Consider the following 16264-nt stretch of genomic DNA (forward strand, 5'->3'; position numbering starts at 1 on the left):
AGAGGGGTTATTTTGGGGTTATATCGGGCAAAATAAAAATTAGCGTCAAACCCGCCATCACCCGACACCACAGCCAACTTGTAAGGTTTGTCACGCAAACAGAACGTGCCAATCCGTTACCAGTACAGCACACCGGTGTATTGGGGAGCAAATCCACAACATTTACAATCTGAGTATGACCCTTTGCCAGCAATTACAACTAGCATGATCAGGCGGTGTGCTGTACTGGTAACGGATTGGCACGTTCTGTTTGCGTGACAAACCTTACAAGTTGGCTGTGGCGTCGGGTGATGGCGGGTTTAACAACACATTTATATTTGTGCAATCTAACCCCCCAAAAAAAACTCTTGTGTAGTCACGTGGTTTGTGGTTTATAAATCGGTTCAATGATCGACTAAATCCTGGGTCACATTTTCAGTATTTCGATTGCACTGTTTATTTTTGTTGTTGTTGTTGTTGCTCTCTTTTGTACAGTTCTCTATCTTCTTCACTATCTTTGCCTAAATGCTACATTCGCATTAAATGTTCAAATTATGTAAATAAGCAGTAATTGATCGTTCACGTGCTATTCTCTGCACGTGTTGTGAGCGTCGGCGTCTACGTTAATCGATGAACGAATGGACGGATGCGTCGTCGCAAGCCCACTTGCGCGTTACACGGTGCGCACTGTACTCTACTCTCTGAGCACAAACGACTCTCTGATGATCCACAGGCATCGTGATCTGGGTCCGCAAAGGCAACACGGGTGCAAAGTCCACCAAGGGTTCAAAACTATGACTCCAAAGCCGCGCTGTTAAAACCACGGGGAAACAACCATTGGCTTAGCCTCTAAACGCTATTTGTTGTTTTGGCAAACGCCCCTGCAAATGCTTCTACACAGCGATCTACATCCTACGTTTTAAGTTTACCGCGACACCACTACTAAGAGGAATGACATGTTTAAGGAGCTATTCAAGACATTGCTGTTCGCGGTTTTCGCTATTTTAAATATATCTTTGAATATCAAAGTTAACAACACTGATAAATGTTAACCAGTATAGCAGTAGAAGTTACAAAATGTTCAAAACTGTCAAATTATACATGATTATACACAGCCAAATGCCTCTCTCACATCATCTCCTTTGAATAAAACTACACTCTGAGGCCAGGGGGTCTGTGTGTCCTTCTCCATGGATTCACAGATAATTAAAGTGATGCTTGAGAAAATCTTACTTTAATACCGCAACACTGCGTCATGGATGTAAATGGGTATCTGTTTTAAATACGAACTATTTTGAGAACGGCTTTTTGCAGAATATCACCCATAACAGGCTGGACATTTCCTGTTAACTCTTGTTACATTTTGTCAAAGTGCTTAATGTCAAATGTTCACTTAATTTTGTTTAGAGTACACTGACTCGTATTATTCATTCACATTTGACGTGTGGATTAAACTCCACTACAACCACACATTCCCTATACATTCTGCCTATGTTGTCTCATGATGGACCGCCACCGTACGGCCGATTCAAAAGTCCACGGTGACCTTCGGCTCAGGATTTTCCAAATGCTGTCCTGGGGTCATGACGACCGCCAATTTCTGTCCCTCGGTGGTGGAAATGGCAGGCAACATATTGCAAAGAGATTTCTTGATCCGACAATAAGACCTGGTCATAAAAATAAAGTCTTTAGACTCTCAGTTAAAGGAAAAGCAAATCCTCAAAAATAACATTTTTGTAAGGCTTTTTTTTTACAAAAATGTACAAAAGTTTGTATATATAAATAAAACAAAAATACAACGTAAAATTGCTGGTATATTTATCTCTCTCAAACTACAAAAATAATCATGTTTTTGATATCGAGGGCCCTATATTTCAGGGGATCTTGGAGCCCTCTACATCAACATCTCATAACATTTGAAAAGCCACCCCCAGTGGCAGTTGTCCCTGTAGACAAATAGCGACTCAGCACCCAGCCTGCAAATGAATTTTTGTCTGCCAGTCAGTGGTGACGATGGAGATTGATACGTGGTTTTCCGATTGAGTAATTTGTGGTGTAATTGTCGAATTTTGAAAAATTCGGACCCTGATGCCGACACGCAGCGGCCGACGTCATTGTGAATGACGTCGGCGGATCCTTAATGTCCACTGTGAGTGAAGCGGGCGGCGCATTGTATTACTACGGCAATTGCACAGACAGTAAAAATCAGGGCGGCCGCTGGATTCCAAACGTGAACCTCAATCCACACCTCTGATTAGCATGGTTGGCTACTTACCGTGCGAAATAAATTGTAACAATCCCACACCAATTACCTGCTGTGGATAGCAGGCTCTGGGAATATAATTATTCGAGTATCTTAGTTGACATTTTATTAGACGTTTAATGCCGATGCTGTGCTCAAAATTTAAATAGCATTTTCAAATATTCTGTGCATGTACTGCAATAATAACACATTATACAGAAAATATTGTCATTGTATTTAAATACATACATTAATACTTGTGATGGGAATTTCATGACAGAAAATACGGCAAACAACTTGGAATTTAGCATTGTAATCGGGTGTAAAAAGCATTGTAGATGCAATCAGGAAGACGCTGTGGAAAGATGAGTGGGACACACGTGCAGGATGATAGAGGGGGGGGGGGAGGTTCCTGAGACAGGCATTTGAGTGGCACCCAGAGATGAGATCGTGACCAAGGGAAACACTTGAGTCCTGATGGTGGGAAACTATGAGAGCAGACTGTGGAGGTTGAATGTGTGCTGTGCAACATTTGGAGGATTTGTGAAAGTGATGATGGTAAATTATGTGCGTATGTTGAACTTCTTTCACACCGTACATAGTCAACCGTGGTAATCGGAGGCTACTGAGGTGTGGTGGCATTAACGTCGTTGGCCGTGGTGACGATGCTCTGCTTGTGATATGTGCTTGCAAATGTCGCATATTAACAATCATCCGTTGTTGTGGCAGACGATCTGGATTCTGATGAGTTCTTCTTGGAGCTGGAGGATGACCTCAAATTACAGCATACTGTGCATTGTACACCAACGCCAGGTACACCACCTCGACATACATTATGCCCTGTATACAGCACACGACATCTCAAGCACAAACGTATGGTATTGAGCGTGAATTTGACGCAATCGATTTGTCACAGTTCACCCTCGGAGTCGAAAGCACACGGTACAGGGCGGTCCAGATGTCTTGTGCCCCCCCCCCAATTGAATTCTCTGAAACTCAATATTTTATTGTAAGGTTTATTGAAAACATACATGAATATGCAAACGAAAAAAATGTGTTATGGGGTCAATTCATGGGGGGTGGGGGGGGAGTCACAAAACATCTGGACCACCACCCTCTACAATAACCTCAGTGGCATCATAAAGCGTGGCCCTCCTAAACAACCTCGTTATCATAACAATTCCAAAGACGTCACAATAGAGCACAACGGATTTATCGCCAGGCACCCGACTACACCTCATTATATTTTTGTTTCGCAGAGAACAGCAGACTGAACCACAATAAAGTTTTTTTTGGGTTAGATCGCGTAAATATAAATGTGTTGTTAAACCCACCACCACCCGACGCAGCCAATTAGAAAGGTTTGTTACGTCAACGAACATGCCAATTAGTTACTATTTCAGCACCACCTGTGTATTGGCGAGTAAACCCACAACGTTTATTATTATTATTATGGATAATATAGGTCGCGAAAGCCCGTGTGTTGAACAGCAGAACGACGTTGTGAACTTACATTTGGAGTGAATGGCTTTGACAGGGGCCTTCAAGCCATGCGAGTACCTGCTGGGCAGCTGGATGGTGCGCCTGGGCGTGTGGTTCATCTTCCTGCTCGCTATCTCGACCAACGCCGTGGTGGCGCTCGCCACGTTCTGCTCGTGCCAGCGGCTCACCTCCCTGCGCCTGCTGCTAGGCCTCCTGTCGCTCGCCAACCTGCTGACGGGCGTTTACAGCGGCGCGATGGCCGGCCTCGACGCCGCGACCTACGGCCGCTTCGCCGAATTCGGCGCGCGCTGGGAGACGGGAGTTGGCTGCCGGGCACTGGGATTCACGGCCGTGTTCGCCTCCGAGTCGTCCATCTTTCTGCTGGCGGCGGCCGCGCTGGAGCGGGCCCTGAGCGTAAGGCGGCTGTCCAGGCACGGCAAGGCCCCGTCGATGCTGCCGGCCTGGGTCATGGCCGGCATCGTTCTGGCGCTAGCGGTGGCCATGGCCGCGTTGCCTCTGTTCCACGTCGGCAACTACGGGCAGTCTCCGCTCTGCCTGCCACTTCCCAACGGAGACAGCTCATCCCTGGCTTACCTTGCCACGTTGGTGTTGCTCAATTCGCTCGCATTCCTCAGCATGGCCATCACCTACACCTGGCTCTACTGCTCACTGGAGAAGGAAGATCCACTAGATCCCAGCGAAGGGGCCATGGTGAAGCACGTGGCCTGGCTGATCTTCATCGACTGCGTACTTTACTGTCCCGTGGCCTTCTTTTCCTTTGCAGGACTGCTACGTTTAGTCCTCGTGGAGCCTGAGGTGCCCAGGACCCTACTTTTACTGCTGTCCCCTCTCCCTGCCTGCCTCAACCCTCTGCTCTACCTGCTCTTCACCCCGCTCGCACGACAGGACCTCAGCCACCTGTGGAAGCGGCTGGTGTGGCGGCACTACCGCGGCCCTGAAGACGCCGGCTGCGACAGCTCCTCCACCGTTTCTGCCGAAGCGACGCAGCTCTCGTCCGACCCGCTGGTGCAGGAGGTCTGGAAGCCACTGTGGTCACCGGGGGTGCGGCTGGTGCCTTGCCAGCAGAGCAGGCGAGGGGGAGGGAGGGGTTCGTGTGACTCGGCCTACACAGACGAAGAGGGCTCGGTTATCTCCGACGCCTCGTCCGAGCAGCTGCAAGCCTGCACCCGGGCCTGCTTCTACCAGCCACGGGGGAAGCTGCTGCCCTAAGTGGTGCCGGCAAATGGACACGTGCACAACACACGAAAAGCAGGCGGGCAGTGATGCAGCTGCCACTGCCAGACAAGAGCCTCTGACCATTCATTCGAGTCATCGCGTGTTATGCGAAGCACCAAGGAACCGTACATGCTCGCTTAGGGCACTCTTATAAAGAATGCCGATGTTTTTCCATCCATCCTTCCTGACTCCATTACCACACTTTACCCACCTCCCCTTGCCCATGTTGCCGTTTTGACTAAGTAGACACTTTTACAGATGTAACCTGATGTATAATCTGCTTGCAAGTATTTAGTTGAATGCTAACAGCATGGGTTATTTCCATCCAGTTCAGTAACCGTTGTTATCTATGACTCATTCATGAAGGAGAATCACAATAGCGATAGAGATGAACCGTCTGTGATTAACAATCGTCATAACCGTACAAACTAGTGTTGATGGTGTTTTGTGGAAAGGTTCCAGGTGTGAACTTCAGAAATCCCACATCTATGGCCCAAACTCCCACACTTCTGCTCTACTTTCCCAACTCCACTGACTCCCTGTCTCCTATCGCTGTCTTTTAAAATGTCTCATTCTCGTCTATAAATCCCTCCATGCGCTTTTCCCACCATTTCTTGCTTCTCTCATCTCTCCCTACCCTGTCCCATCCCATCCTCCACTCTCCCAATGTCTACCGTCCCTCTCTGTGCCACCCTCGCCCTGCGTCCAGTCTCGCTGTCCCGCTCCTCTTCCCGTCTCGCTCCCCTACCCTGGAACCAGCTCCCACTGCAGCACACGGAGCAATAATCCTTAACCACCTGCTTCCACTCCTCCCTTAAAACAACCCCCCTCTCTTCTCCCTTGCCTGTCCTACTGCTACTCCCTGCCCTGGCCCCCCAGGCTACGACCAGGCCTACCCCGACCGCTGTCACAATCCCTATTCCTATCACTACCCCTATCACTACCCCTACCACTATCCCTGGCACTACCCTGACCGCTGTCACTACCCCTACACCAATCCCTCCTTAAACACGCCCACCTGTCCTCCTTACTATCACCCAAACTACACCACCACTTTTAATAACCCCACTCTTTTTTACCACTATCATCTAATATACAACTTTGAATAAGTGTAAAGCGCCTTGGACGAAGGCACTATAGAAATCTATATATGATAAGATTTCTACAGCTATTTACATGTTAACACCTCTAGCCCACAAAACATTGTTATTGAGACCCCAGTGATATTTGCCTTCATAAAAGATTCAAATAATGGTATTCGTGGTCTGACTGCAATCATCTAGCAGTGTAATCGAAGGTCACGCTTTGACCTGAAATTAAATTTCTTGTGAAAGAATTGATAATAGGGTTGAAACACAAGCTGCAATACTACCCTTTCATTTTCAATCAAAGAAAACATATTCTGCTTTAAATAAACAATGATGAAAACCCAATATTTTTTCTTCAACAGTTATTCGAAAGAACAGGGGGAAAGAAAGGTGGAATAATATGGAAAACGACAGATTGCAACGTGGAGACTCAACAGTGCAGAGATGCAAAACGTTCATAATTTGACATTAATTACTTGTCAGCTGGCAGATATTACTTGATAAGTAAACCGTTCAAAAACAAGCCTAATTAAATCTGAATAAAGCACGTAAAGAAGATTCATGCGATACACATTTCACATCTTAGTTGGTATGTCAATTTGCTTAACACGACATTGTTCTTATGTTGGCAATCTGTTACTGCTGCATCTGCTGCTCTAAAACCACGTTGATACGAACGTTTAAACAAACCTTTTGCAATCACCCATTTTCCGATATGTGGTGTATAAACAACAGTTCATAATTTTAATATCTTCACTCTGCTGCATTGAATTGACAATGTTCAAATGATTATTTAAGGACACATTTGATCAACAATGCAAATTTAACCGTGGTATTTTTAAAATATATATATATTTGTTATCATATGCTGATACTTGGTCGCCGGATATAACCTTTGTTTAAAACATACCACTGTTAAAGCATTGTCTAGAGATAATCATAAACTAACCAACAATAGTTAGGTTAACATCTATAAAGAGTGAGGAGGGGACTGTTTGAGATCCTTTTTGACAGCCGTGGCTAACAATACAAGCAATCGGAGTGTACAGCATTCTTAAAATGTTTGTGTCTGTGCCTGTGCACTTGAGACTCAATGGGTGTTGTATTGTGGGATGAATGCAGATCCAGACATGCCCATTTGTCCACGCCTCATTACCTAATCACGTTATTCACCAACATCACTGTAATACCTTCAAGAAGAAACATGACTGCAACTGACACCACAAGCTTACACATATATACCTACTGTGGCCGAATACACATTTGCAAATAACTCACACTCGTTTTTACGAATTGGGTGAGCACTATCTCCAGTAACCTGGACATTCTGTATATTAGACCGCCACAATATGTAGAATTGGAGCTTAGTTGTTGTCTAGAATGTATAGCAAATGAAACTAATTTATTTTAGCTTTGGAAGCACGAGATAAAGCCGACTCTTATGAGGTCCAGCGGGCTGAATAGTGTCATCGTGGAAGAAGGCATTCTTCCTTGGAACCACTAAATGTCATGTAAAGTGAACGCTTTTTAGCGATGTTTCTTATCAGACAAGCTTCTTTGATGTGACAAGCACATTTTTGCTGGAGTGGATCTGATATCAGAAACTTTGGAAAATTCCTAAAACGTGTGCAACGGTAAGACCAGTTAAACAGCCATATTTTGGGGGAATGGTTTATCTCTGGCTTCAATTGCTAAATACGTTATATTATCCCAAGTGCTATCTTGGCTGGAGTGCATTCCACAAACCACTGGTTATTTAAACAGGACAGTTATCAATTGTGCAATACATTGCCGAATTATGAAACGAAATAATCATAAGTGATTCTCAGCAAAGGTCTTCACTGACATATAAGGAGTTATGACGGCACCACAGTAACAACAGAACGCTCTTACCAGTATACTTTTAATGAATTTAAAATTAAACTATATTTTAGGAAGTGCATATATCCAGGAAAAAAATGTAAGCAAAGTCTATATGGGTACAGTATATTTTTTATATACATATTGAAATTTAACTGTACTAACTTGTATTTATTTTTTATGGTTGAGTGATTATACCTATTGTTACAATTGTGGGGTATAATGCAACAGAGTGCTTTACAGTTACCATATTACATACACAGTAAAGTCTATATTAAATGTAAATCACAGATTGATTTAAAAGCATGCAATATAAAGGGAACTGCTGTGATGTTTTTTTTGTTTTATTTTGTTTTAAAGAAAACATGCTGGCTATATCTACTCTTCGCCCGTTATGATAGCGTGTATATACCGTGTATTTATTCAAAATGTAGAGACTCCTAAGATTGTTGATACTTTGAGGGATGTACAGACTCAGTCCTCTGCTCGCCTTTGTGCTGTGATTGCTAAAGGATGCTGTAGATGAATACATTAAAAAAGAGATGATCTATTGTCTATATATTAATATTCAGTGAACCGTATCCTATTTTGTTTTCAGAAATCGTTTCTGGCATTTTGTATTTTGTTGAAGTGACATGGGCCTTTATATTACATTGAAAATAAACTTTAAAAAAATCCTCAGCAATCAATGTCTGCCATTTTTATTGCGTGCAATATTCAATCCTGCCGTCCGAAAGAATAAGAAGACAAATCTCAGATGGCAGTCTGGAACTTGAACTACTTATGATCTCATCGGTGTTGGTTCATTACTCTGCACAAGCATTAACATTAACGCTCGTGCTTAAGAGCTTTAAAATCCTGCGATGGAACATTAAGGGATACATTTCATGAGGCTTGACATTTATAGACTTCATAGACATGGGCTGGATTTCAATTATTATAGCGCACCGTTCTTTTAATTACAATTTAATGTCAGTAAATTAGAATGAGGAAAAATTACTATACATTTAAGAGAGCATGTTAGAGGTGATATAAAACTGATACATTAATAAGCCAGATATATCAATGCCCTTTATTTAACTAGTTGAAAGCTCTTTATCATTTGTGATATGTTTTTAAACATAAGATTGAAAAAACAATGCATAATCATTCACACTGCCTTGTGACTGAAGAGCACATACCATAACAAATCCACTTTCTCTGATGCCGATGCCATGCTTGTTAAAAGGGAGTGTTATACAATACAGCAAATACGAACGCTCAATATAAGAGACTATATGATCTGCGTTTGTCTATCATGCATTCTGCCACTTATGTATATGATGAACCTTGGGTAAAACTCACTACTCGGAGTACATATTTTACCAAAAGGTTTTGACTTGATGATAATCATTTAGGGGGGGTGGGGGGTGAGTCAGCCTTCAGCAGGAAGGGGGCTCAGCCCCCTCCAGCCCCCACCCCATGCCTCATGAATGACCCTCACTAAGCCAATGTAGTTTGTTACCACCACAAAAAATGTCTTCTAATAAATGTGGTTCCATTCCCTCCAAAACACCCCTCCTCATATCGCATACACACCAACAAAGTGGTCAAAGCGTTTTTTTTCTGACAATTCTTCAAACGTGAGAAGCCGTACACAGGAACTTATTCTACACATACACATGAACTATAGATTGAAAACTCAGTTCTTCTTAGATTGAAAACATTTCTTTCGAACTGCTTTTTGGGTGTAGTTTATTGTCCTTCCCCCGCACCTCCGATTATCACAGTTGGCTACATCGGTGCGAAAGAAGGTCAATATACAAACATATGTACAAACATGCTTGCAGAGTGGCCTTTGATAATTATTGGTGTTTTTTTTGTGTGAACAATCAAAATCCCCTCAAAAAGTTTAATTTCACTGAATGTGGCTCCCTCCACTAGTGACTTTGATAAAAAAAAATAATGACATTATTTCCCTCGCGTATCCGGTTGCTTCGTGTTTAATCTCATAGGTGGCTTGAGGTGTTTGCTAATAAGCTTAGGCATCTGTTCACATGGCCTGGGTATAATCCTGCCCCTCTTGTTAGTGGCTGCGCGCACGCCTGTAATCCACCACTGTCGAGGCAGCCAGGGTTGCTGGGTCGCACAGATGTTGTGAAACTCCATTCCCCTGGGCATCGACGAGATGCCATATTCTAGCTTTTCCACGAGAAGGTGGGACAGAAAATGTTGCTGCTGTTCCATCTGCATGGCTTAGAGTGTTGCCGCTCCCCCCTCCCCACCCTGTTTCCTAATGGTTAACGTGGCTGAAAACATCTTAATATATAGATGACCACGGAGCTTGGGAAAGTGTCGGCACTGGAAATTCACCTGGCTCCCTTTCCGGCTTGTCTGTGTTTTTCACCGCACCCCTGTGCGTTACAAATTGTAAATACGTTGTCAGGCGCAAGTTGTATAAATAGCGATATATAAAAGGAATCGCTAATTATACATGACTAAATTCTCTGAATTATAAGATGCTCCTGAAAATAATATGCAACCCAAACTTGTGTGCGGTGTCAGTAAAGCCATACAAATCTGGAACGCAAGCACCCCCGACTCTTCCCAAAACACACAGTGAATAGAAGTGTGCTTTATAATTGGGAGAAAACGGCACTACTTGTTCGGCTGTGGCCTTCAATTGTTATACGTCGCAGGTGGCGTATCGTGCACTAGCCCAACTACGTATCGTGCTGCTTGTTTCATGCAAAAAATGTTGGCATGTACAATGATGAGTTTAAAAAAACAAACTCGACACAATGTACCATGTGTCTTAATGCTTTCAATAGAATGTCACTTTCCTGATAACTTCACGTGTACCCGCCGAAATTCATATCACCCATTTAATCGTAAATCACCTGTTTAAACATTTGTACTCACAGTGCACACCTGTAATGAATTCGATCACGGTGCCCTTTCTAAAAGGACTGAGTGACACAATTTTCCCGAAATACTGACTGGTGTCACGTACAAAATGTTAAAGCTCAACAGTAATCTGTTACGTTAACATTTGTGTATCTGATTTACTGCCAGCTTGATACAAGAAACACTCTTTGTTGGACATTTTTTTCAAAAATACTTTAGTTATATAAAGATTCCCTATCTTGAAAAACTATCACCTCGGGAGAAATGTCTTCAAATGCCCGACTGCCCACATCTCCTGATTACAACCGCAGAAATAAACATTTTATGGCAACGCGTCCACCAAACAGTCCTCGATTCCATCCTGGTGCACAATGGCCCAGTTATAGCTCAATGTATTTACAAAATGTAGGAAAAAATCCATAATAGAGGTTTTTTTTGGGTGAGATCACGTAAATATAAACGTGTTGTTAAACCCGCCACCACAGCCAATGGAGCAAGGTTTGTCACGTAAACAAAACATTCCAATTCGTTACTAGTTCAGCACAACGGTGTGTTAGAGAGAGAGTTAACATTTGCAATTCGATGTGCTGAACTAGTAACGAATTTACACATTTTGTTCACGTAACAAATCGTGATAATTGGCTGTGTCGGCGGGTGGCAGGATTAACGACGCATTTACATGTACGTGATCTAACCCAAAAACTTATATAATGTATAATATTGGTCACGAAAGCCTACGTGTTAAAGTGAACATTTTCTTTTTTACATTTTAGCGTTATTATTTAAACGTATTATTATTACTACTACTACAAGTTTTTCAGATAATACACGTTTTTTGTGTGAAAAGGTTGGATGTAGCGTAATACAATGAGGTTTTTTTTTTCTTTCTGAAACAATATTGCACACTTCAGCGGCGGCGTTCGCGTTGAACATGGAATGCAGTACTTTTAGTGGTTATTGTTTCGGCAAGCATACACTGCAGCCTGGGCCGTTGCACTTTCAGCTGTACGGGCTGAAAGAGCTCCATCATGATGTCACCAATAAGGAATGACTGAGAAAGTCAGTAGCGGCATGTCTTAGTAAGGGCTTGCACACACCACCAATGCTCCTTCACGTGCCCTGCTCCTGGCTTCTAGAGGTCCTTAGCACGGCAGATCACGACTGGGTCCGTGTTGGCTGCGGTGTCAAGCAGAGCCATCCCTCAAGGCTGTAATTTGTTCCCGTTGGTTATGATTGGCGCAGCTGCCAAATCCAAACACTTATTAATGCTCGCCAGTGGCTTGAACAAAATTATGCATCCCATTGCAGATTTCTGCTTGGAACTTGGTGATAGTACGGTAATGGATGTTTTGGAAAACATCCATCTGTCTAGTCCAAAAATAGGGAGCTGCAGTAAATAAGGGATTTAGTTTCTCAAGAAAAAATTTGCATACAATTAGAATTTCTGTATTTTATGCTGGGGAAAAAAGAAACCATTTTAAGAGCCAGTCGTTTGCTTGGCTGTACAGCAATATATAACAAATAATAATTCTTTTTTATTTTATACATGTAATCTAAAAAAAAATTCACAAGAAACACATCTATTCTGCAATAAAAACTTTCGTCATTCACGTAACCAATGTTGCGTTGCCTATTTGCCATCCTGTTCATAGTTTGCAAATGCATTGAACTATATTAATGAATATACTTAACATATCATCTCAAACACTGTGCAAGATACTCCATATATGTACCTCCTTGTGGACCAGCCATAGCACAGTAAAGGTCCTATTCTGTGGAAAAATGTCAACAGTCATTCAAAAGAACCAATGGCCTCTTGCAACGAGCCACTCAATAACCTGGGGCAATTATGGAAAATCCCAATTGATTTCACGAACTGATTGCAATGAGTATCGCCCACAAGAGTCATCCACGTCAAGAGTTCTCCCACAGGCAAGTGCGAGGTGAGCTCACAACCCTCTGGAACAAACGCCTCTTGTTATTGTGAAGCATCCGGTGCATGTGAGTTTAACCATGTGAGTTTAACCAACAACAAAATAATGTAACATTCGGCACCCTGCCTTTAATATCTAAAACTGAAGGGTATCTAAATTACGTTATATTTCGCCATCATCATCGGCCACAATCAATCCACTGCTGATTAAATGCCTCGCCAAGCCTCTATGTATCTACTGTCATCCATAATACAGGTTTTTTGGGGGGTTAGTTCGCGTAACTTTTTACAGGTTTATGGATAATATTGATTGTGACAGCCTACGTGTTAAACTTATCTTCTATGCATTTTAGCAAATATTGTATTAAAATTTGTATCCCTGGTGGTCATACCTGAAATAAAAATGTGATACTTAATTAAATGTTGTATTATTTAAAATAACATTTACATCTTAAATGCTTCGGTTAATACCGGGATCGAGTCTTAGACATGCTTGCAGTTTAGGGATTATGGTCTCCAGATAGGCCTTGAACAATTGTAATCTTATGTGAATCATACACTATTAAAAAAACATTTATTTAGGGATTTATAAATACTTCCAATTGTGTGAGATAACCAATGAAATACACAATGCATTTTTTGTTTTGTTAATGTTATTCTTTATTCTTGGTTCTTTCGGTAAACTCACGTGACTTTACAGAAAGAACCAAGAATATGAATCCCTGCAGTCACGAAAGCTTTAAATCAAATTTTAATGTTATTTTGGTTCACGTGAAAAAGCTTCCCTTTGTACATTGCCGGCCCATTACATTTGCCACTTCAACTGTTCAGGTGGCACCCTGCATGAATAAAAACAGAAAATATTTCTGGCTCTGCCAGATGGCTAGGCTAGTGAGACATAAAGGTCACACATTTGGTGAAATGTCCACTGACGATTCACAGAAGTTCATGGTTCATCACGTTGTAAAATCTGTATGGCAAGCACATACTAATTCAAAGATTTTCCATTTTTACCAATCTTAAAAGTGAGTGATGTATCCCACCTGTTGCGAACAGTAAGTACATTTTTATTGGTTGTATAACTGCTGTAACATATCATCATTATCAATAGCAGCATTAGTCAGCAATTATATAATTATTCATTAATATTGAGAGTCATATAAACGGCCATTGTGTCCGATGGATGTTGCAAACACAGCGCAAAGTAGCACACTGACGCTCATTTAAACATCCTTCCTTTCACAGCTGCGATCCAAAAAAGCAACTCGCTCTAGAATTACCTCACCGGAACATTTGCTGAATAGACCGGCAGGTCTGCGCGACGTTTCAGTCCTACTTTAGCACATTGCGGTAATTTGCAAGTGGAAACGCAGTCACTGTAGCCTGAGTACCCACGAAATGTCACTCAATTGCTATATCGCACAATAGCCTTGTTGTATGGAGACACATTACGGCCATTTGGATCACAATATTTCTGCTTTTTTGCTAAGCAACCTGCTGCTGATAGAATCACCAGAAAAAACAGGGTAGGTAGTTTTTTTGTAGCAAAGCCATGTTGTGTGTTGTGTGTGTGCTCAGTATCAGATGTAAAGGTAACAGGCATTCTCATCTGTCTGCGTGTTGCCTGATAATGTTCACATGGCACAGTGGCTATCACTTTCATCTGCCACAAACGGCAAATGTTAAGAGATTGGTACCCGATAACATTTAGGAAACCCCGGATAAAAAGAACAACTGTTGCGTTCATTGGCATGTCTGAGCGGCACCGAGTGGGGATTTTTGTAAACTTTATCAAAACTCATTTTGACGTAAGTGGAAATGTGGGAAATACCAAAGGTAGAATACAATGCTGCTTTTGTACCTGCGAATTTCAAAACAGGGCATGCACACAGACGTGTGTAGGTACACCGATAAGCACACAGGAAGCATTGAGATTGGCTTATTACCTTCATATAACAGAACTCCTGTCATCCGCCACCCTATGACATATAACTCCTATTATCTGCTGGAGTTCAATGGTCTGCAACAGCTCATAATATGTGTGGCCCTATGCTTTATATTATCCATTGTTATCCGCGGTTTGTCCTGTCCTGCTTGTGAGGATGGCTTCTTCTCATCCTCAAAACGTGTGGTGGATGAGGCGAAGCCTCCACGCAGCAAAATTAATACCATTAACCTCGGACTATTGAACACGCATTTTTCCGCGCATTTTAAACGATGCCAAAATCAATATTTGTTTGCCGCAGATACAAAGTAAAATAACTCGTCCATCCACGAACCGCGGAGGCAGGGACACCAAGGCACGGAAGAAAGCGACCACGTTGTAGGCAGGCGACGTGCGGCTCACTCGCACGGTCCCTGCAAGCTGTCCGCACATGCCGCGATAGAGGCACAAAGAAACGATCAACACAAAGACAAAGACCGCCCGTATTACCTTGAACAGACTGTTGGGGCAAAAGCTGTTAGCAACCGCCGATGAAAGCCGGCACGGAACGCGCAGCGGGTGGGTACCAGCGCTGATGTTTACACAAGGCGCCAGGTAATTGTTTAAGGCTGAGTCGACCTAGATGAGGCCCAGGACCAACTTATTTATTTGTCACTGTTAGTGGCCGTGAGCGAGAATCGCAGTGCGCGCTAACCACTGCTCCTCACACACATGCAACACGCGCACACCAGCACATAATCACACCAGCTGTGCTTTACATCATAACATATATTATCTGCACCTCCGATTAGCGTGGTGGGCTAAGTACGGTGCGAAAGAAGTTCCACATATGAAAAAATGAGAATAGGTTTTAGCTTTTCTCGCAAAAAAACAGGTGTTAAGATGTTCAAATACCCAATAGAAACCTTTGCAAGGAACCAAGTTCGCATTAACCACACGAACTTGTGGTGAAACATGCAAACAAGCATGCTCTGATAACACGATGTAATACAAAATTTGTTCCTGGGTAGGAAGTATTATTTCCTAATTGCTCATACCTAAGAAGTATAGAAAATGGCTATTATTCCAAAAAAACTTTGCTTTTGTGACCAGGACATTGATATTTTTAAATTCATCTATTTTCAATGAGAAAACGGGTGAATTTGTGTCTTTTCGTTCACATAAAGTCAGAAAAAGCAACATATGAATACAAATTCATGTGTATTTATACTAAAGTAATACAAAAATGACTACAAAATATTTAGGAGTGAGTAGTTTTTCGAGATTTATGATTATACTGTAAATCACTTTCATGAATCAGCCCCCAAATGTAGTCTCCCATCATGTTCTCGTTATACTGTCCTTGGTAGCAGGCGTTCAGAATCCAGTATATCCTGGTGGAAGCGCTCGCCGTGCTCCTCCGAGTACGCTCCCACACTCCCATGTTCTCCTTGAATTTATCAAGATGAGCATCAAGGATATGGACTTTGAGGGACATCCTACAGCCCATTGTGCCGTAGTTCTTCACCAGAGTCTTAACCAGCTCCACATAGTTTTCGACCTTGTGATTGCCCAGGAAGCCACGAACCACTGCGACAAAGCTGTCCTCAAGTCGCTTTCTACTTACTAGTGAG

General features: G+C 42.6%; 1 protein-coding gene across 2 annotated transcripts in view; it reads left to right on the plus strand.

Moving 5' to 3' along the window:
• The window catches only part of LOC116939855 (leucine-rich repeat-containing G-protein coupled receptor 5), a 153085-nt gene extending 144513 nt beyond the window's left edge, over positions 1-8572 (plus strand). For both annotated transcript variants that reach the window (XM_076065264.1, XM_032948780.2), the window contains 2 exons: positions 2951-3034; positions 3759-8572. In XM_076065264.1, coding sequence (XP_075921379.1) covers positions 2951-3034; positions 3759-4933 — 1259 coding nt within the window. In that variant the 3' untranslated portion in view covers positions 4934-8572. The remainder of the gene's footprint in view (positions 1-2950; positions 3035-3758) is intronic.
• Positions 8573-16264: the final 7692 nt, after the last annotated feature.

This window comes from Petromyzon marinus, chromosome 7, assembly GCF_048934315.1.
Source record: "Petromyzon marinus isolate PM22_M1 ecotype Great Lakes invasive population chromosome 7, UKy_Petmar_22M1.pri1.0, whole genome shotgun sequence".
Lineage (NCBI taxonomy): Eukaryota > Metazoa > Chordata > Hyperoartia > Petromyzontiformes > Petromyzontidae > Petromyzon > Petromyzon marinus.